This window comes from Drosophila miranda, chromosome XL, assembly GCF_003369915.1.
Source record: "Drosophila miranda strain MSH22 chromosome XL, D.miranda_PacBio2.1, whole genome shotgun sequence".
NCBI lineage: Eukaryota > Metazoa > Arthropoda > Insecta > Diptera > Drosophilidae > Drosophila > Drosophila miranda.
In genome coordinates, this window is record NC_046673.1 from 18,609,385 (window position 1) to 18,627,554 (window position 18,170).

Genomic DNA, 18,170 nt, shown 5'->3' on the forward strand with positions numbered 1-18,170 from the left:
CTGAAAATCAATAGGTAAAGGACATTCAAGGCACATAGCCACCTCGCCTCCTCTCTCTCTCTCTCTCTTTCTCTGACACACACTTTCTCCGATTTGCCACCTCCCTCCTGTATCTCTCTCTCTCTCTCTGTCTCCACTCTTTACTCCCCACTCTCTACTTTCTCTTGGAAACGCACCCGCATTGCCAGCTTCTGTTTCGGTCTCGGCTTTCTTTTGGCTCTCCCGAAAAAAGACAAATAATCGTTGAGCCTATTTTTACAACACATTGAAAACAGCACATGTACGTCTCTGTGCTGTGCTTGTGTGCGTGTGTGTGTGTACGTGTGAGAACTGCGCCTAAAAGCGGAAATTAACATTTTCACTTGCTGTTTCCGGTTTGCAACACAAAAAGTGAAACTCAAATATGCCGAATGTGTAAGTGTTTTGGCGTCAAAAACTAATCAAAAATCCATCGCGCAGAAATCAAATCATATCAAAAACTAAACCAAAAAACAGAAACCAGAAACAAATTGTAATAGATAAAATATATATGTATATAGATATATGTAGTAGAAACATGTGACAAATGCAAAAATGGAAAAGGAAAACTGATGCTGACCCCGACACCAACGTACAAAAACCGCAAAAGCAATGCCGAGAACAGCCGAGAGGAAAATGCACTGGCCTAGCCGCATTTCCGAAAGAACACTCCCAGTCGGAGAGCGCTGAGAAGTCGACGGGGAAGTCTCCAAGCCCGAAACAAAATGTTAACAAAAATCAGCCAACAGAACGAACTATCAAAATCCAAATCAAGTCTTCGCCGAAACTAAACCAAAACTGAAACTGAAACTCAACGAAATCTTACCAAGAACCACACAAAATAAAAACAAAAATGATCGAAGGGCTTCGCTTTACTTTTGCTTTTTACACAAGAAATCTACAAGAAATGCAACAAACCCAAAAAGTGCCAAATGCCAGTCGAGCCCAAGGCCAAGACTGCGAAAGAGACATCTAGAGCTAGAGGAACAGCAGAGGGATCAATGACCATTGATCCTCCATGAAGAGGGAAGCACAGCAGACCGGCCAGGAGCAGCGGGACAAATCACAGAAGAAAAAGAAGGAGGCAGCCAACAGGATCCAAAGGAAGGAAGGCAGAAGCCAGGTTCAGGTCAGAGAAGAGTCCCGAGCCACACACAAGAAAGTGGAGCTGAACGTGGAAGCCGACGATCGGAGCGAGGCAGCAGGAAGTCCGGGAAGCCGAGGAGTGGAGATCGGAGGCCAACGATTGCCCGAGACCCGAGGAGATCGGGGCCGGGGCTGCGCCTGCGCCTGCGCTGAGCATTGGCGCAGTTAGAAATTCGCACAACTTGCTCGTCTCCAACCATTTCCCGCATCGATTTCATCGAGAGATGGGGCCTCACACCAGTTCTACGACCGCGCCAGGAGCAACCGTTGAGCGGTGAAAACCTATCCACCGCCTCGCCCCCTCTTCTGCGCGATAGGTAATATCCATACACCAAAATTATCTCTATCTATTTATGCACTATCGAATATCGATTATTATACGTATATAAATCAAAGATATCCTGTGGAAACCCCAATGGAAACTCTTTAAAAATCTCTCAAAATATCTGTAGCGCTTAAAGAGCCTCTTACAGCCCTTGTTGAGCATTCTGTAGAGCCTTCTGTTGTGCTGCTTTGTAAATTATTTTAAGCGTTGAACTCTTTTGGGCTGCGGACAGCTGAAGAGAGGGTTCCAAGGGAACCTCCAGGGAACCATGGGCCGTGGGCCTAGGATGCGGCAAGGGAGTGCGGCATGGAGTGACCCAATGCACTCTGCAGATACTCGTACAACGAAACCATTCCGCGCAATTTTCATTTCCTGCCCAGGAGCAGGCGTCCTCATCAGATAATAATGATGGAGATGAAGCTGATGATGATGACACGAATGCTACATTGCTCAATGCAGATGCACACTCAAACACAGGCACACGCATCCAGATACACACACACACACACTCACAACACAGACACACAGAGGGAAAGCCAAAGGAGGGCAATGCGGCGTATGCGCAATGTGACATTGACAGCTTCCCAAAAACAGCAACAGAAACAGAAACAGCAGCGCGTCAGTGGCAGTGGCAGCAAACAGAAGTGCCACCGCATCAATATCATTAACATGCCGCCACATCAGCCCCCCCCCCCCCACAGCACCCACAATCCACAATCGACTCTTCCCCCCGATGGAGACATAACAATATCCTTTGATGATATCCTGTAATCGTCTCAACGAATTGACATGAGTTTGACATTGATAATGATGCTGCCTATCGATGGGGAGACACACAACGAAGTGCGGTAGCTGCTTCAGATTGGCCGGGTAGCATTTTCCCTTTCCCTTTCCTTTGCCTACTTATATTTTTCCTTTCCTTTGCTTTGGGGGACTGGCGGTGGAGTTCCATGAAGCTCCCGCAGCGCAGCATTGATGGGTTTCAATTGATGGCCGAGTTAATCGCTGACGCTGAATCCTTTGCCCTTGTCCTTATCCTTAAACCTGCCCCTGCCCCTGCCCCTGCCCCTGCCCCTAGCCTTACTTGCTACTGCTGTTGCTGATTGACGAGGCTTACACTTTCACTTTGCCATTTTACTCTCGGCCAAACAATTGCAACTTGACTTCTCTGACAGTGTTTGCTGCTTGCCGCTTGCTATTTGCTGTCATTGTTCTTGACTCTTGATCCCCGCTTGCTTGTGCTGCTGGTGCTGCTGTGGGTCCTGCTGCCTGCCAGTGCCAGTGCCAGTGCTAGTGCCACAGCTGGAACTGCTGGCAGCGACAAGGCGACAAGCGACGTCAACGTCAGGCAACAAAGCCATGAACAATGGACAGCGAACAGCAAGCACAATGAGCACACACACACACACACACACACATACACTAACACATACATACATACAAATACACACATACACGCATATGCATTTGGCTTATGGGTCGGCCATTGTGTGTCTCGTTTACTGTCTGCTCTCTGCTCTCTGCACGCTTTTGTGTCGCTTTCGCTCGCTTGACTTTTCCTCCTCCATTTTGTGTTTACATGCTTCATCTGCCCCCCGACTGCCCCGTGCCAGCCCTTACGCGTGCACTGCATTAAAATTAAAACCACACAAAAAATAAGGGATAGAGGGATGGCCATTAAATGGTTTTTGGGGCAACCTAACAAATTGAACGGAGATTACTTTGATTGGGACCGAGCGTAACAATCGATCCGAGCTCCTGTATTCCTAAGGGGGACCTGGGGCCGAAATTTATTCGATTGTTGGAACAAATTTAAGTCTATTTCTGGTGCTGGTCAGTGACAATGGTCGTGACAATGGCCGTGGGGCTCTGTGATGGGATTATAGTGGGCTTCGGTTCGCAATCGATTCGATTGCATTCATCAGAGCCCACACATTGATAATATGTGTAATGCATTCGATGCCGAGCCGAATAGTTTCAGTTCAGGAAGAGCTACGACGATTCGATGGAAGTCAATTGTTGTTACAATTGAATGAAGTGAAGGAATGAAGGACATTGGAAGGTTGATGATGGAGAGCATATTGCTTTTTAGCAACCATTTTAATAGATTCACGTATCGCTAGATGTACAGTAGATCAGTCGATCAGTATCGATAAGTAGTCTTTGATCGTTTCGATAGACACGCTGTTCGTTATCCTTATTCCATGGGTATCGATCAATGAATAGTATTTGAGGTACGCTCTTATTACAGACATTTCCGTGCCCACCACCACATCCCGCACCCCTCGACACATCTACCATCTAGCAGCCACTTCCTTAGCGCACTTGAGACATCCGAGAAAGTTTCACCTTTGGCGAAGTTTTTAAATTGCGCGCTTAACAAGTTTCCCCCATTAGACCATGCCCCCCGTCGTCCCCATCTGCTTACGTGCTGTGTTTGGCTTTATCCTTAGTTTTCTTCCATTTCGGATAATAAACGACTCAAAGTTTCAAATAGCGGAACATGCTTAAAATGCCTGACGTGCACACAATCATTCTCCTCAGCCATTCAGTCATTCAGCCCTTTGGCCCTCAACCTCCACTTCAATGCTCCTTTGCCACCTTTGCCGCCGTTGCCACCTTTTCCCAGTCAGCAGCAACGCCACTGCAAACAGAGCCCCCGAACGGGGCCACAAATGGAACACAACAGCAACAGCAGCAACGTTCTTTATCCATGGGTTGCATGTTGTGCTCTGCACCCGTGAAATGGTTGCCAAAAATAAAAACACCAAAACAGAACGCATCAAACAAGAATGAAAACGAAAAGCAAAAACTGCACAAAAAATAAGGCAGCAGCTGAAACACGGAAAACAACAAAATAAAACAAAGCGAAAACCCACACAAATTGTGCACGCAACTGGCCAAGGTCAGGCGGGGCAGTCCGTCCGTCCGCCCGTCCGTCCGCCCGTCCGTCCGTCAGTCGTGGCCAGGTGCCTGCTGCCTGCTGCCTGGTGTCCCGGCTCTGGGTCCGACTTGGGGCCCCGGCCCAGGCCAACGATTTGCATAACTCGACTCCGCTTCTCTGACCGTGAGGCCCTTCTGCCTTTTGCCTTTCCCGATCTCCGTCTGACGATTGATTGCATCGGATCCGACACCGAATCAGAGCCGTGGAATCCGTTTCAGCTCTGCGGAAAGTGTGAAATGCAAATCCCCAAAGGAGGGCAGAGGCAGCGGCAGGGGCAGGGGCAGGGGCATGCACACCTTTTCGATTCATTCATTCATACTCGTATTCACAACTTTTGCCATTCGAATGCCGTTTGTGACGTCAGCGCGAAATGAGTTTCGCTCTCACCTTGCACTGCTTACATTTCCTGCCATATCCAGGTACGAATATATCCACGTATCCGTTGATGCAATCTTAGAAATGCAACTTTGGAATGGAAGTTACTATCAGAATACCTGCACTTTAAGCATATGTGCATACATTTTTGGAAAGGTAATGGTAAATGTAGTTCCTGTAGGATCTGCGATTAAATTCTACATTAAAAGTACGTCTTTAAATTATCAAGCACTCAATAGTGTGAGCCATTTTTTTGTCCTCCTGCTGCTTGGAATCCTTCGCCAGCTGCTGACTGGGTCTGTTGATTAACTTGAAGATGCCACACAGTTGCAAGCACAAACTCGCACGAGAATGCATCATAGGCATATGCCAGCTTGCATAAGCAGGCAGTCGATGAGGGGCGACTGAGTGACTGAGTGACTGAGCCACTGAGCGACTGAGTGAGTGTTCATCAGTTCAAGGCTCTCTTCGGCTTCCTTTGTGTCCCTCGAGTGTGTGTGTGTGTGAGTGTGCCTTAAATTCCTTTCTCCATTAATTCATAAAATTCAGCAGATGATGACGATGATGCTGCTAAAAATAGTCCGAATGACTGGGTGAGGAGGCATGGGGCATGAGGCATGCTTTCTGTCGTTGCCTTGACCGGCATCCACCATCCGCACAGACAGAGAAGACAGAAAAAGAGCTGCACACACACACACACAGAAACAGACACTCACAGAGCGGTCGAGTATCCTAGGACCCAGATCTCAGGGCAAGGCGATTTACGCTTTGATTTTCGGCTTTGCCATTGCATTGAACTTCAGTCTCTCCAACTTGCACTCCACGTTGCAGTGGCAGGTATCTGCTTTCGGCTTATGCAACATCCACAGCGGCACCTGCCGCACCGCATGCGGAAGTGCACACACAGACGCACACCAGTACATATGTACTGGATGTGTTGTAAATAGGTCGCTGCACCAGCGACTCATCGCAGCGCATCGCATCGACTGGCGGCGGCATGTGGAAAGGAGGCGACAATGACGTCACAGCCGCATCAGGCATCAGCAATTGCCAAAGTGCCGTGCCGCTGACCTATATAAAGAGAGAGAGAAAGAGGATGGAAAAGAGAGATTAAGATAGCGATAGAGGGGGACGGCAAGAGGAATGGGAAGAGGGAAGGGTGGGGTAGGGAGGGGAGGGGAACGGAAGGAGCCAAAGCCAGAGAGTAAAAGTATGAATAAAATCCTGACTGACATTTACACACACACATGGATACACAACATAGTTGTACGTGTGTGCATATGGCATACGGCCCTCCCTCACACAGGTGCATAAAGGGGCCAAAGAGTAAAATAAATATACAAACACACACACACACAAACACACACAAACGCACACAGTAATACAGTAATACACCTTGGCCAAATTGTTTGTTGACATTCGCAAAGAACGAACTCTGACCGACTTTACCCGATGCCGGCCTTTTGAACTCTCTATCTGTGTCCCTCTCTCTCTCTCTCTCTCTCTCTCTCTCTCTCTCTACCGCTTTGAGTGGCTGCCACATGCCACTTCTGACACTAGGCTGAGGCACTTACTGCCCGCAATGCATCGCCATGTTTCGATTGGCCAACTTAAGCATTAACTGGCAATAGCACTAGCATTCCTCGAACATCTCTCTATGCATACTCGTATATCAAATATTCCCTGTGTATCGCGTTGTAATCAAATGGCACTGGATCACGAAAATCATCAAAGCTTTAGCTATACATTTGTATACCGTAGTATAATGGGACTCGGGCATATGATGTTTGTAGATTCATAGGATTATAGCCCACAGATGATATATTTACGAACATCTGATCCCACCGGAAACAGCTACACGATATAATCGTATGTACATTGTAAAGGGAAAGGGCGATTCCGATTCCATGTTTATGTATTCGTTCCCCGTTTGCCTCCTTTAGCCGGACATCTGCCAGAGAGCAGTTTCGACTGTACCGAATACGAGTACATTCCATATCCATGAGAGCAGAAAAGCAGGGAGGCGAATCGAAGGAAGAAGTGGAGGCAGCGGAAGAGGCCTAGGGAGAAAATTGTATTTTGACAAACAATTTGTACGAGAATGCACTTTGCCCATAGCTCCTTCTAGCCATAGCTATCCCCCATCCCCATGCCCATACCCATGCCCATCTCTCCCTCTCTTCCCGTCCATATGTTAACCCCTGAAAGACCAAAGAGTGGGTGTAGCGACTGCCTGTCGTGCACTTACACGCTTAATTAAATGCCACGGCACGGCGCCAAATACTCAGGCATGTAGCACAGGCAACAGCAATCCTTGCCATGCTCGTGCCTGTGCCTGTGCCTGTGCCTGTGCCTCTGCCTGACTAAGGGTCTGGCTGTGGGTCCGCTTCTGGGCCCCGGAAAATTGCCAGCAGCAACCGCAGCAACAATTGCACATTGTCAGCAACATCAGCGATAAAGGACAACCAGAGATGGGGAGTGCAGGGCGCAGGTTGCAGGTTGCAGGTTGCAGGCAGACAGGAGAGGAGGCACGAAGCACGAGGATGGGCACACTGCCAGCTGGGGGGCGGAACTGTTCGTTTTTATATGGGAATGTAATACAATTCCAATTACAAGTGTAAACATAAGTATATTGCCAGCCCATCTCTATGTCGTATCTCTGGGCCGGGACATGGACTTGGACATGGAAATGGATATGGACTTCGTTGGCCAGGTTGGGATCAGGCTGGACTGGTGGTGCTGGCAACGACCACTTTGAGTGCGGAGCGCAGTGAATACAATTTGAGAATTTGAAGCTTAACCACCTCTTGGCCAGGCCGTACGATAGTCCGATACCCCGATACCCCGATATCCCGACACCCCGTGTGGCTGTGCCTGTGGCTGTGCTGTGTCTGGGCTCTTGGCCAAATATCGTTAGTGGGGCATACGGCAATTGCAATTGCAATTGCAATTGAAATCGAGAAGGAGAAAACCAAAACCAAAACGAAAACGGTAACAAAAACGAAAACAAATTCCCCGAACCGCTCGCAAGCCATCCATTATGCAGCGCCATTGAATATTCAATCGGAGGCGAAGGCATCTGGAAATTGATTCGAGTCCGAAAAGTAATTAAAGACCAGGCCACTGGAGTGCTTTAAGATCGAATTGGCTGAATAATGGAGCAGCGATTTTAACTGCATAACATAAATGCGGAACCTCCAATATCTATCGCTATCCTCCCCCAAATCGATCTCTGATTTATCATATACGTACACATATATATATATTTCGTGCCTAATATTGTGCATCCGTTTCTGTTTAAACTCTTTTGCAGGTCTTTGCCCAAATTGAGCAGTCAAGACGAAGAAGGGGGGGCTGGTCATGGCTTTGGTGGCGGACCGCAACACTTTGAACCCATTCCTCACGATCATGATTTCTGCGAGAGAGTCGTTATAAATGTGAGTAGAGTCCCCCTCCCCCCAGATGGGGGGACAAGCCCTAAAGCAGTAACAACCATTCACCATTCATCGCATTCAAATATCGATTAACCTCTTGCGTCTTGCATCTTATGTACATCCTCACATCAAATACTTATAGGTAAGCGGGCTGAGGTTTGAGACACAACTACGTACGCTTAACCAATTCCCGGACACGCTGCTCGGGGATCCGGCTCGGAGATTACGATACTTTGACCCGCTTAGAAATGAATATTTTTTTGACCGTAGTCGACCGAGCTTCGATGCGATTTTATACTATTATCAGAGTGGTAAGCATTCGATCCGTTTTCGTGCCTATCCCGTCTATTTCTTCTATGGAACATTCTGCTAATCTCTCTCTCTCTCTCTCTCTTTCTATCTCTCTATCTCCCTCTTCCTACCTATCTATCCAACTGTTGATCTATCTATCTCTCGGTCTGTCTGTCTCGTTTACCCCACACCGAACCCCGCACCGAACAATCCTTTCACACAATCCCTGCCACATGCACATCCTGTATCCTATATCCTATATACTCGTACTACCATCCACAGGTGGCCGACTACGGAGACCGGTCAATGTCCCTTTAGACGTATTTAGTGAAGAAATAAAATTTTATGAATTAGGTGATCAAGCAATTAATAAATTCAGGTAAGCCAAAGTCCCAAGCCACAAGAATACCCACTCAAACTGCACCCCCAACCCCAAAAATACTAATCCAAAACGAAAATCGAAACCAGCAAGATAGAAATCAGATTGGTGGCACGGCAACTTAATTGAATCAGTGTAATGAGGCATGCAACACGGCAACCAGAACAGAGTGGGGAAACACCAACCACCGCAAAAGGCACGGGGACAAGACAGTCATTTGTCCTACAAAATGTAGATATAGTCATAGATATAAAGACGGAAATCGAATCCCAATCTATTTTTCAAGATTGTGCCAATAGCTATGGAGACAATAGACAAAGTAGCAAAAGAATTATCAAACCCGAACGAAACCAAAGCCAACGGCCAGATGAATATTAATCCCTTGACCACCAGCCTACAATTTTGTGGATACGGCATGCGGGCAATGTGGCCGGGACCGCGGAGGCGAGACCAAAAGGCAACCGAGGACGATTAGCCAGCAAGGAGAGGGCCCATAGACAGCAGGATAAACTTCAATTTAAGCTCTACTTTCAAGCCAATTTTTCTCAATTTAATGCCAATGCCTCAAAGCTTAGCAGAGATATAAAGTTTGTGCCCTTCCGCCAAGCCAGTCGAGAGTTCAGTTCAGTCAGCATCTTTTGCCTTTTAAGCTTGTTTTCTGTTGCGTTTCGATTGGCCTGTTTCCTGCTGAAAAATCCCAAATAATGCCAACAAATTATAAACGATTGCCACACCAAAACCTAAACAAACACACACATACACTTACAGTACAGTAGAACAGAGGGAGAAAGTAACTGAATGCCGACTAATGGGGGGGATGATCACATGTCTTTATCTTTTTTGCAGAGAGGATGAAGGCTTTATTAAAGAGGAAGAAAGACCATTACCGGATAATGAGAAACAAAGAAAAGTCTGGCTGCTCTTCGAGTATCCAGAGAGTTCACAAGCCGCCAGAGTTGTAGCCATAATTAGTGTATTTGTTATATTGCTATCAATTGTTATATTTTGTCTAGAAACATTACCCGAATTTAAGCATTACAAGGTGCGTACTCCGTCTACATATGTACATCTGAGCGATCTACTGATCTCCCGATCCACTATCCCCATGCACACGCCCTTTATATCACTCTCTGTGTCTCTCTCTCCCTCTAGGTGTTCAATACAACAACAAATGGCACAAAAATCGAGGAAGACGAGGTGCCTGACATCACAGATCCTTTCTTCCTTATAGAAACGTTATGTATTATTTGGTTTACATTTGAACTAACTGTCAGGTAGGCGAAAACACTTCCGCAACTCAAATCAACTCCACTCCACTCCATACTCGTACTCGTACTCGTATTCGTACTCGTACTCGTATGCATATGTACTATAGCATAAGCTAAGCGAACGAAAGAGATATAGAAGTACTAGTAGCACTAGAATACCGATATCTCTCTCTCTCTCTCTCTGTCTCTCTATCTATGCCTATCCCTATCTATAAATACATATATTTATCTAGATCTCGGTTATGTATATATACGAATATTGATTGAATTTTGTTTTCTTTCTTCTGTTTTCTTCTCTTATACGTATACGCATTCGTTCATTTATGGTTTCCTCATTTATGATTTTGATGCCCTCAAACTATCCATCTCTCTCTTACGTCTCCTATTCTCTCTCTCTTTCTTTCTCCTCTCTCTCGCTGTCGCTGTCGCTCTCTGTGTGTGAATCTTTAAACCAAACCAATCGCTGGTCGTTGTATCGATTATTGTGTGTGTTCAGGTTCCTCGCATGTCCGAACAAATTAAATTTCTGCAGGGATGTCATGAATGTTATCGACATAATCGCCATCATTCCGTACTTTATAACACTAGCGACTGTCGTTGCCGAAGAGGAGGATACGTTAAATCTTCCAAAAGCGCCAGTCAGTCCACAGGTATGAGATTCTGTTTGCCCAATACTCTCTTCTCTTCACTCAACTACACACACCTACACACTACATACTGCACATACACATACACATACATATGTATCAAGCACACACGCAGACATACAGTATTTTAGTGTTGCCATCATCGTTTATGAGTTGCCTGACATGCTCAAGGGTTGCCTGCCCCCGCCCTTGAGCCATCAACAAAGTCATCCCTTATTTTTCTCTGACATATCGTAACACCGATCGATTACACTGCTTTCACACCACACACTTATCGATAACATTCTGTGAGGTTATGTTCATTGTTGTGTATCCCCCCCCCATCACCGTTTCCCTAATACAATACTAACACAGACGACACCTATACAAAGAACTACGTGCCACACACATCGATCTATGTAAATGATTATCCAACCATCCGTATACACACTCACACACACATCCAACCCACCACACACAAACACACACACACAAACACCAACTATACGTACATATATACTCGTATATGTGTTCATATGAATGTATGCCACCTACTATAAATATATATATATATATATTTCGATAAAATTTTTAGGACAAGTCATCGAATCAGGCTATGTCCTTGGCAATATTACGAGTGATACGATTAGTTCGAGTATTTCGAATATTTAAGTTATCTAGGCATTCGAAGGGTTTACAAATATTAGGACGAACTCTGAAAGCCTCAATGCGGGAATTAGGTTTACTTATATTTTTCTTATTTATAGGTAAGTTCCAAACAGCAAAAACGAAAAAAAACAAAAAGAAAAACCAAAAAAACAAAACAAAAAAAAATCAAAACTTTGTTATCGATTTACAAGAATTATTCAAACTGCAAAAAAAAAAAAAAAAATACTGCAAAACGACTGCGACCATCCAACATAGCACAGACAGACTCCGCCCCCGCGCCCACTTTCTCTTTAAATGTATATTTCCCTACCGCCCCCACCTCTCTCTCTCTTTTTGTCTATCAACCTCACTGTCTCTCTGTCTTATTGTCCCCATACACACATACTCGTACATCTATCCAAAAGTTCTGAGAATCGATAATTAAAACAACCACAAAAGATACATATACATATAGTCTATCTCCACGAGAGATCTATCTGCGACGCGAGCGTAAGCCAGCACATTTATGTTAACTGCTCATCACGATCCCCCAAAACCACAATGCCACAATACCCCCACCAACACTTACCACTAACCCTTACAACACCACATCGGCCAAAGAAATACCTAGGAAAAAACAGCAATAACTCAGACAAACAACAGCAAAAACAAAACACAAAAAAATATATTGAATATAATACTGTGTTGCTTTTTAAGAACTTATCATTTCCGATATTTGATTTGCCACCAACACAAAACTAAACTCTCGATTAGAAAATACGATTAGTAGAACCAGAACGTAAGACTAAGGTATCTTTCTGCCTGTGCAGCAGGCCAAGCAATTAGATAGGCATACTTTCAATCCCATTTCCCCCCCTAGCAACCCCAAGAACCCCTTCGTCCCCAACTCCTACGCTGAACCCACCGAATCACCCCAGACCCCTGACCCAGAACCTTCCCCAACAACGAACACACATAAAAGATTCTCAACGATAGAGATTAGACATAAAACATCAAGCTAAACTAAAGTAATACTAAAGTAAAGTAAACTAGACTTACTATATATAGTCGCACACACTCATACACACACACACACACGCAGATAAAAACACTCACATATACACACATGAATACACAGAGACACGAGCTACAACAAACTAGAGGAAGCGAAGAGCAGCCTAGAGGCCCGTAGAGCCCGTGTATAGCTCACCCATTACGTATCTCTAACTTATTTATTGTCGTCTTAAAACTAGAACTAAGTACATACCTAGGTCAACTACAAGTGATACTTAGCCATCTCTTTTATCCCAGCCAGACCAGCTCAATGCTCCTTCCCTTTGCACACACACGCGCGCTTGAAGATATGCAGACATACATATGTACATGCGAGTATCTCCCCGTATGTCCATGGGTTATGTTCCAAACTCTGAAAACTGCAGATGAAGATCTTAGCGAATGTGTGCGTGTGTGTGCATCGAGTAACTATCGTTCAAGTTGAATATGTTCTTGAGTTGAGTTCCCGATTTTTTAGTTTTCGTTATGTATTTGAATTTTAGTTTTATTTTGTGGCTCTAGCGATAACCAGCAGCAATGTCAATGTACTCGAATTTTAGTCTATTACTCCTGATATACTCTGACAAAGTGCGAAAGGCAAATGTAGTGCGCAATGAAGTCGAAATCGAAATAGATACTGAGCGGAACGTATAGCCGCTCGATCGAATCCTTTCGCTGTGCCCACAATGCCGCGCTCAAGTCGTTGGCAATTTTAAGGACCTCACGTAATTTGCAAGCAGATTGAAGTTGACTGCTTCCCGTCTTCACCTTTCTATGGCTGTGTATAGCTTTATTTCTTCAACCTAAACCTTTCCTCTCCTTTCCTTGAAACATCCCTTTCCCTTTCAACTTCTGCCTGCATCTTCAGCTCTCCTTTACTTCGGTTGCCTGTTAAACTGCGTTAAAAATACCTTAAAATTGGCATACTTCTTGGCGTTCAAGCTGTCCAACCCAACGAAGAGTAGAGTGTTTATCAAGATCATTGATCGTTGACGGATCACTCAAACAAATAGAAACGAAGAGAAGATGATAAGAAAACCATCTCTATCGAATAAATTATATATATTTTGTATTGTTGTTCATGTTCGCTGTCCACCAATAAAAGTTGTTTGTAATTCGTAAATCGTAAACCGTAAACCGTAATCAGTAATCCGTAAACCGTACTCATCATCAACGTTGTCGTTTCGATGTCCATGTCCACAGACTGTGCCGTGGTTGACTTCTTTTGCTTTTAGTTGATAGTCTCTAGCTTCTAGTTGATAGTTCCTAATTTCTATTTGGTAATTTCCATAGTTTATAGTTTGTTGTTGTATCTGTTGAGCGATTAACGTATTAACTAACCATAACTAAGTATCAGACGAGTATGTCTAATCTCTAGTGTACCATATCTAAACCGACATATGCATAAACATATCAATACCAATAAATATATCGTTGTCTATACGAACTATGAACATATACATATGTATGTATATATATATATGTATGTATATACAATATATAATGTATCAACCAATTCAATTGAGTTCTTTGTTTCTGTTTCTGTTTTTCGTTGTCTGTTATTTGTTTTCTGTTCCGTTCCGTTATGTCTCTATGGGCGAAGGTCCATCTCTAATACAGCCACATATACGCTGTAGTTAATCGATAACCGGGCCACAATCTGTGATACATAGGAACTGATTATACATATGTACTATACTCTTAATATCCGCAAATATACAGATTTTTCCTATAGACATTATTGTTCAATGGTTGCTTTCAGATATACAGATATACAGATTTTTCCTATAGACATTATTGTTCAATGGTTGCTTTCAATTATTTATGTACCTTCAGTTCTCGTATCATTTGTCTTGCCGTAGTTTAGTCTAAACATACTTATACTTACATATATATGCATATAATCGTGCATCGATCTATAGATATATATATACACATATATACGTATATGATCAATTACTACCGATATGCCAATAAAAATAATTATGAATATTGTATTGTACAGAGTACTTAGCTAGCTCCATGTATCCATTTAACTCTAATCAAACCAAGCCAACTCTCAAACCTAATATATAAATACTACAAACCTAGATAATCTTCTGTAAAGATAGTTGCCACCGATCAAGTAGCATTACTAACCAAACTCACACACACACACACACACATACACTCTGTATCTCTCTCTCTCTTTATCTCTATCTCAAACACACATACACACACACACAAGATGTTTGTGGCCTAAAAGTAGGCTATAAGCAGTTTTACCCACTGAGACTTTTTCTTTCGATTTTTGTGATATTTTGCAAACATTATATGTTACATTCACACCCACACCCACACCCACAGCCATACAGTTACACAAACATACTAATAATACTTACTAATACAGAAATGCCATGCCAAGAACTATCCTAAATCGTTTATTCTACACAAAAACAGAAATGAAATGAAATAAAATAAAATTCCAGTTGCAGTTATTTCTTCATACCTTTTTGTTCCACCTTATCGAATATATAGTTTTCTTTTAATGCACCAAATTTCAATTCAAAAATAACAACAAAAAATAATCATTTACTAACCTATAGCATAGTCTTATGTATATCTTGTAGTTGTTTTAAAAAGAAAATAAACGAATTCCTTGAAAAAGGAGAAAGCACAGGCCACACACTAAATACAAATAATACAATATCTGTGACGGCAATGGTCAGACCCATCCTCCTGTGAGGCCCTCCCTTTCCCAACAGATTCCCAAGCAGAAACGCACAAACTCTAACGATTGTATACTAACGATTGATTAATGATTGATCTCTATTTGACTCGCCCTGAATGAATTGATTGATCGCAGGCGTGGTCCTGTTTTCGTCGGCGGTCTATTTCGCGGAGGCTGGCAGCGACAATTCGTTTTTCAAGTCCATACCAGACGGCTTCTGGTGGGCTGTGGTGACCATGACAACGGTGGGATATGGTGATATGAGGTACAGCCTATGTTTAAACTCCACACGTTCCAATCCAATCCATAATTGTGCTGCTCTGCCATTGCCATGGGCACGTGGTGTGTGCTCACTCACAAGCTACTCTCGATCTAAACCTGCTCCTAATCTTTCTCTATCTACTATACATATGTACTCTCTCTCTCTCTCTCTCTCTCTCTCTCTCTGTCTATATCTTTAATATGTTTGTCTGAGTGTTTGTAATGCAAGTCTGTCTCTAACCCTGCTATCAATCTTTTTTCTCTCTTTCTGAAGCTGTATATGTCTTAATGTTTTGCTTTTGTCACCAAATGTACATACTATATATTGTATGGAAGGGCGTCTAAGGACCCACAAAATCGAGTACTCAGATTTGAGGGGCTCTATTACCAAGGCGCTCCACTGTTCTCTCACCCAGCGCTGTACAGTTGTTCCTCTGTATATTGAACGATGTGATTAAGCCCTTCTTAGATGTTGTACTGTGTGATCGCTCGCTTTTATCCTATTCCACTCCACATAGCCCTCTACTCTGTACATAAATCTTCAATACATATATGCATATACGTCCTGTCCCTCATTTTCATTTCATTTCACATCTCAGTTCCGTTCATTCCTTTATGTTTTGTTCCAATCCCATCCCTACCAAATGTTTGGCATGGTGTCTGTCAAACTCTTTCATTCAGTTTTTCGTTCTTCACTCGTCTTTAGTCTTTCGTATTTTACCATGTGTGTTTCTTCCCTCACCACCAGCCAACAATGGAAGAGTCTGAATTAATTTGTATGCCAATTTGGTCCACTGTCTGTCCTGTTGGCATTTCTTCTACCACAAATACTCCTGTATATCACCATATTTCGGGGCCCCCATTGCATTCCAGTGAGAACAATGAGAAGCTCACCAGAACACGCTTCGTAGCTTTGAATTTCTGCTTGGGAATTCCGTCGGATTGGGGATTGCAGTAAATCGCAAATCCTCAATGGATTGTTCACTGGTCCCAACTGGAAAACACTCTGCGAAACTGCGAAACAGCGAAACCAAAGCAGAGCCAGGGCTACCCACTTGTCTTGCGGCCGCAGCCGAAGAAGCCCTGGCCGCAGACAACAAGAAACAGAAAGAATGTAACACAAATGAGCCTCACACCAAAAAAGAAAATAAGAAACAGAAAAAACACACCGAACTCGGACGAGCTTCTGACGGAAGAGACCCCTGACTACTACCCACAACGGACACACTCGAAACTCTCTAAAAAAAAAAAAAATCTTTGGTTGTTTATTTTCAAAAAAAATAAAAATAAAATGCAAAAAAATCATAGCAAACAAAAATAAGTATATAATACCAATGCAAAGCAATATTTCTCCCATCAATTTTTTTAGGCGTCGTACTCTTCTCATCGGCGGTTTATTTTGCGGAAGCTGGAAGCGAAAATTCCTTCTTCAAGTCCATACCCGATGCATTTTGGTGGGCGGTCGTCACCATGACCACCGTTGGATATGGTGACATGACGTATGCAAATCTATACAATTCTAACTCTTATGATTACCTTTACGATAACTCCAGTTTTGATTATGATTTTGATATCGCTTTAGTTTTCCGTTTCCGTTTCGTGTTGTTCCCGTTCCCGTTCCAGTTCCAATTCCAGTTCCTATTACCGTTCCTTTCGTTCCTGCCAGGGGCGTGCCGCCGCTCTGGCGGTGTTCCGCCTCCCACTGCCACTTTTTCTGCCTCTGTATTCTGTACTAATTTTCGCCTACCACTGTTTCGTTATTTATGACTAACCCCGATCCCGATCCCTAACCCCCTGAGCCTAAGCCTAAGTCCTCCCCACCACTAACTACTGCCACTTTGATATACGAAAAATACCGAATACGTATTGAGATTAACTGTATATTGCTAACCCCTATATGGTTTTGTAATTCCCGATTATAATACGCAAAAAACCCTAACCTAACTGTTGCTATCTCTTACTTTGACTCGCTGAGCTGTTTGTTTGTATTCTGTATTCTGTATTTGTATTTGTCTATGACAAGTTCTATTTGCCTTTGTATTTGTATTTGTATTTGTCTCTGTATTTGTATTCGTCTTTGTCTTTGTCTAACCAATTGCGTTCCATTCCGATTTGTTTCGTTTCGTTTCATATTTTTCCTTTGGCTCATTTGCGTTCCTGTCTCAATTCCCATTTAGTTTCAATTTTAGTTGAGCATTAGTTTCACTTGCAGGGCTCTTTTTGTCCCTCTCCCTATATCTCTCTCTCTCATATTAATCGATTATATTAAAGCCCTCCATTACGATCATGGTCGAAGCGGTTGCCATTTGGCCGCCGCCGCCTTCCCATGAATCTATTCTGTTCTTAATTTGCCTTTATGTTAATTATTTTATTGTCGCAAATATTAGTGTAACCGTTGTGTCGTTGTTTAGTTTTCACCTAAGAAAAACCAAAAGAAAATATTGATAAATGTATGAAAATACTAAAGAACATACTGAAAAATATCAAAAATATACCAAATTAAATCCCATAAGCTCTAAGCTCTCCTCACTCACTGAGCATTGTACAGTGAAGAGTACAGTGCATTCCCATCCATCCATTCTCATCATCATCATCGAAACTAAACACTGGCGTTCCTCGATTGGGGGCACGCAGACACACACACACAGACAGCCGCCAGATGGCTGTAAGGATAACGGTAACTTCATTTACT

The 18,170-nt window shown here is 43.5% G+C and overlaps 1 protein-coding gene across 17 annotated transcripts in view; it reads left to right on the forward strand.

Annotated features, from left to right (window-relative positions):
* LOC108162264 (potassium voltage-gated channel protein Shaker) overlaps positions 1 to 18,170 on the forward strand; it is a 147,057-nt gene that overhangs the window by 108,746 nt on the left and 20,141 nt on the right. For 14 of the 17 annotated variants that reach the window (XM_017296952.2, XM_017296961.2, XM_033397961.1 and 11 more), the window contains 8 exons: positions 8,122 to 8,245; positions 8,385 to 8,553; positions 8,816 to 8,912; positions 9,759 to 9,954; positions 10,065 to 10,186; positions 10,677 to 10,830; positions 11,402 to 11,573; positions 16,848 to 16,977. In XM_017296952.2, the coding sequence (XP_017152441.1) occupies positions 8,122 to 8,245; positions 8,385 to 8,553; positions 8,816 to 8,912; positions 9,759 to 9,954; positions 10,065 to 10,186; positions 10,677 to 10,830; positions 11,402 to 11,573; positions 16,848 to 16,977 (1,164 nt within the window). Of the gene's footprint in view, positions 1 to 8,121; positions 8,246 to 8,384; positions 8,554 to 8,815; positions 8,913 to 9,758; positions 9,955 to 10,064; positions 10,187 to 10,676; positions 11,363 to 11,401; positions 11,574 to 15,352; positions 15,483 to 16,847; positions 16,978 to 18,170 lie in introns of those variants that run through there. The other 3 variants (XM_017296930.2, XM_033397979.1, XM_017297001.2) reach the window with 2 other exon arrangements.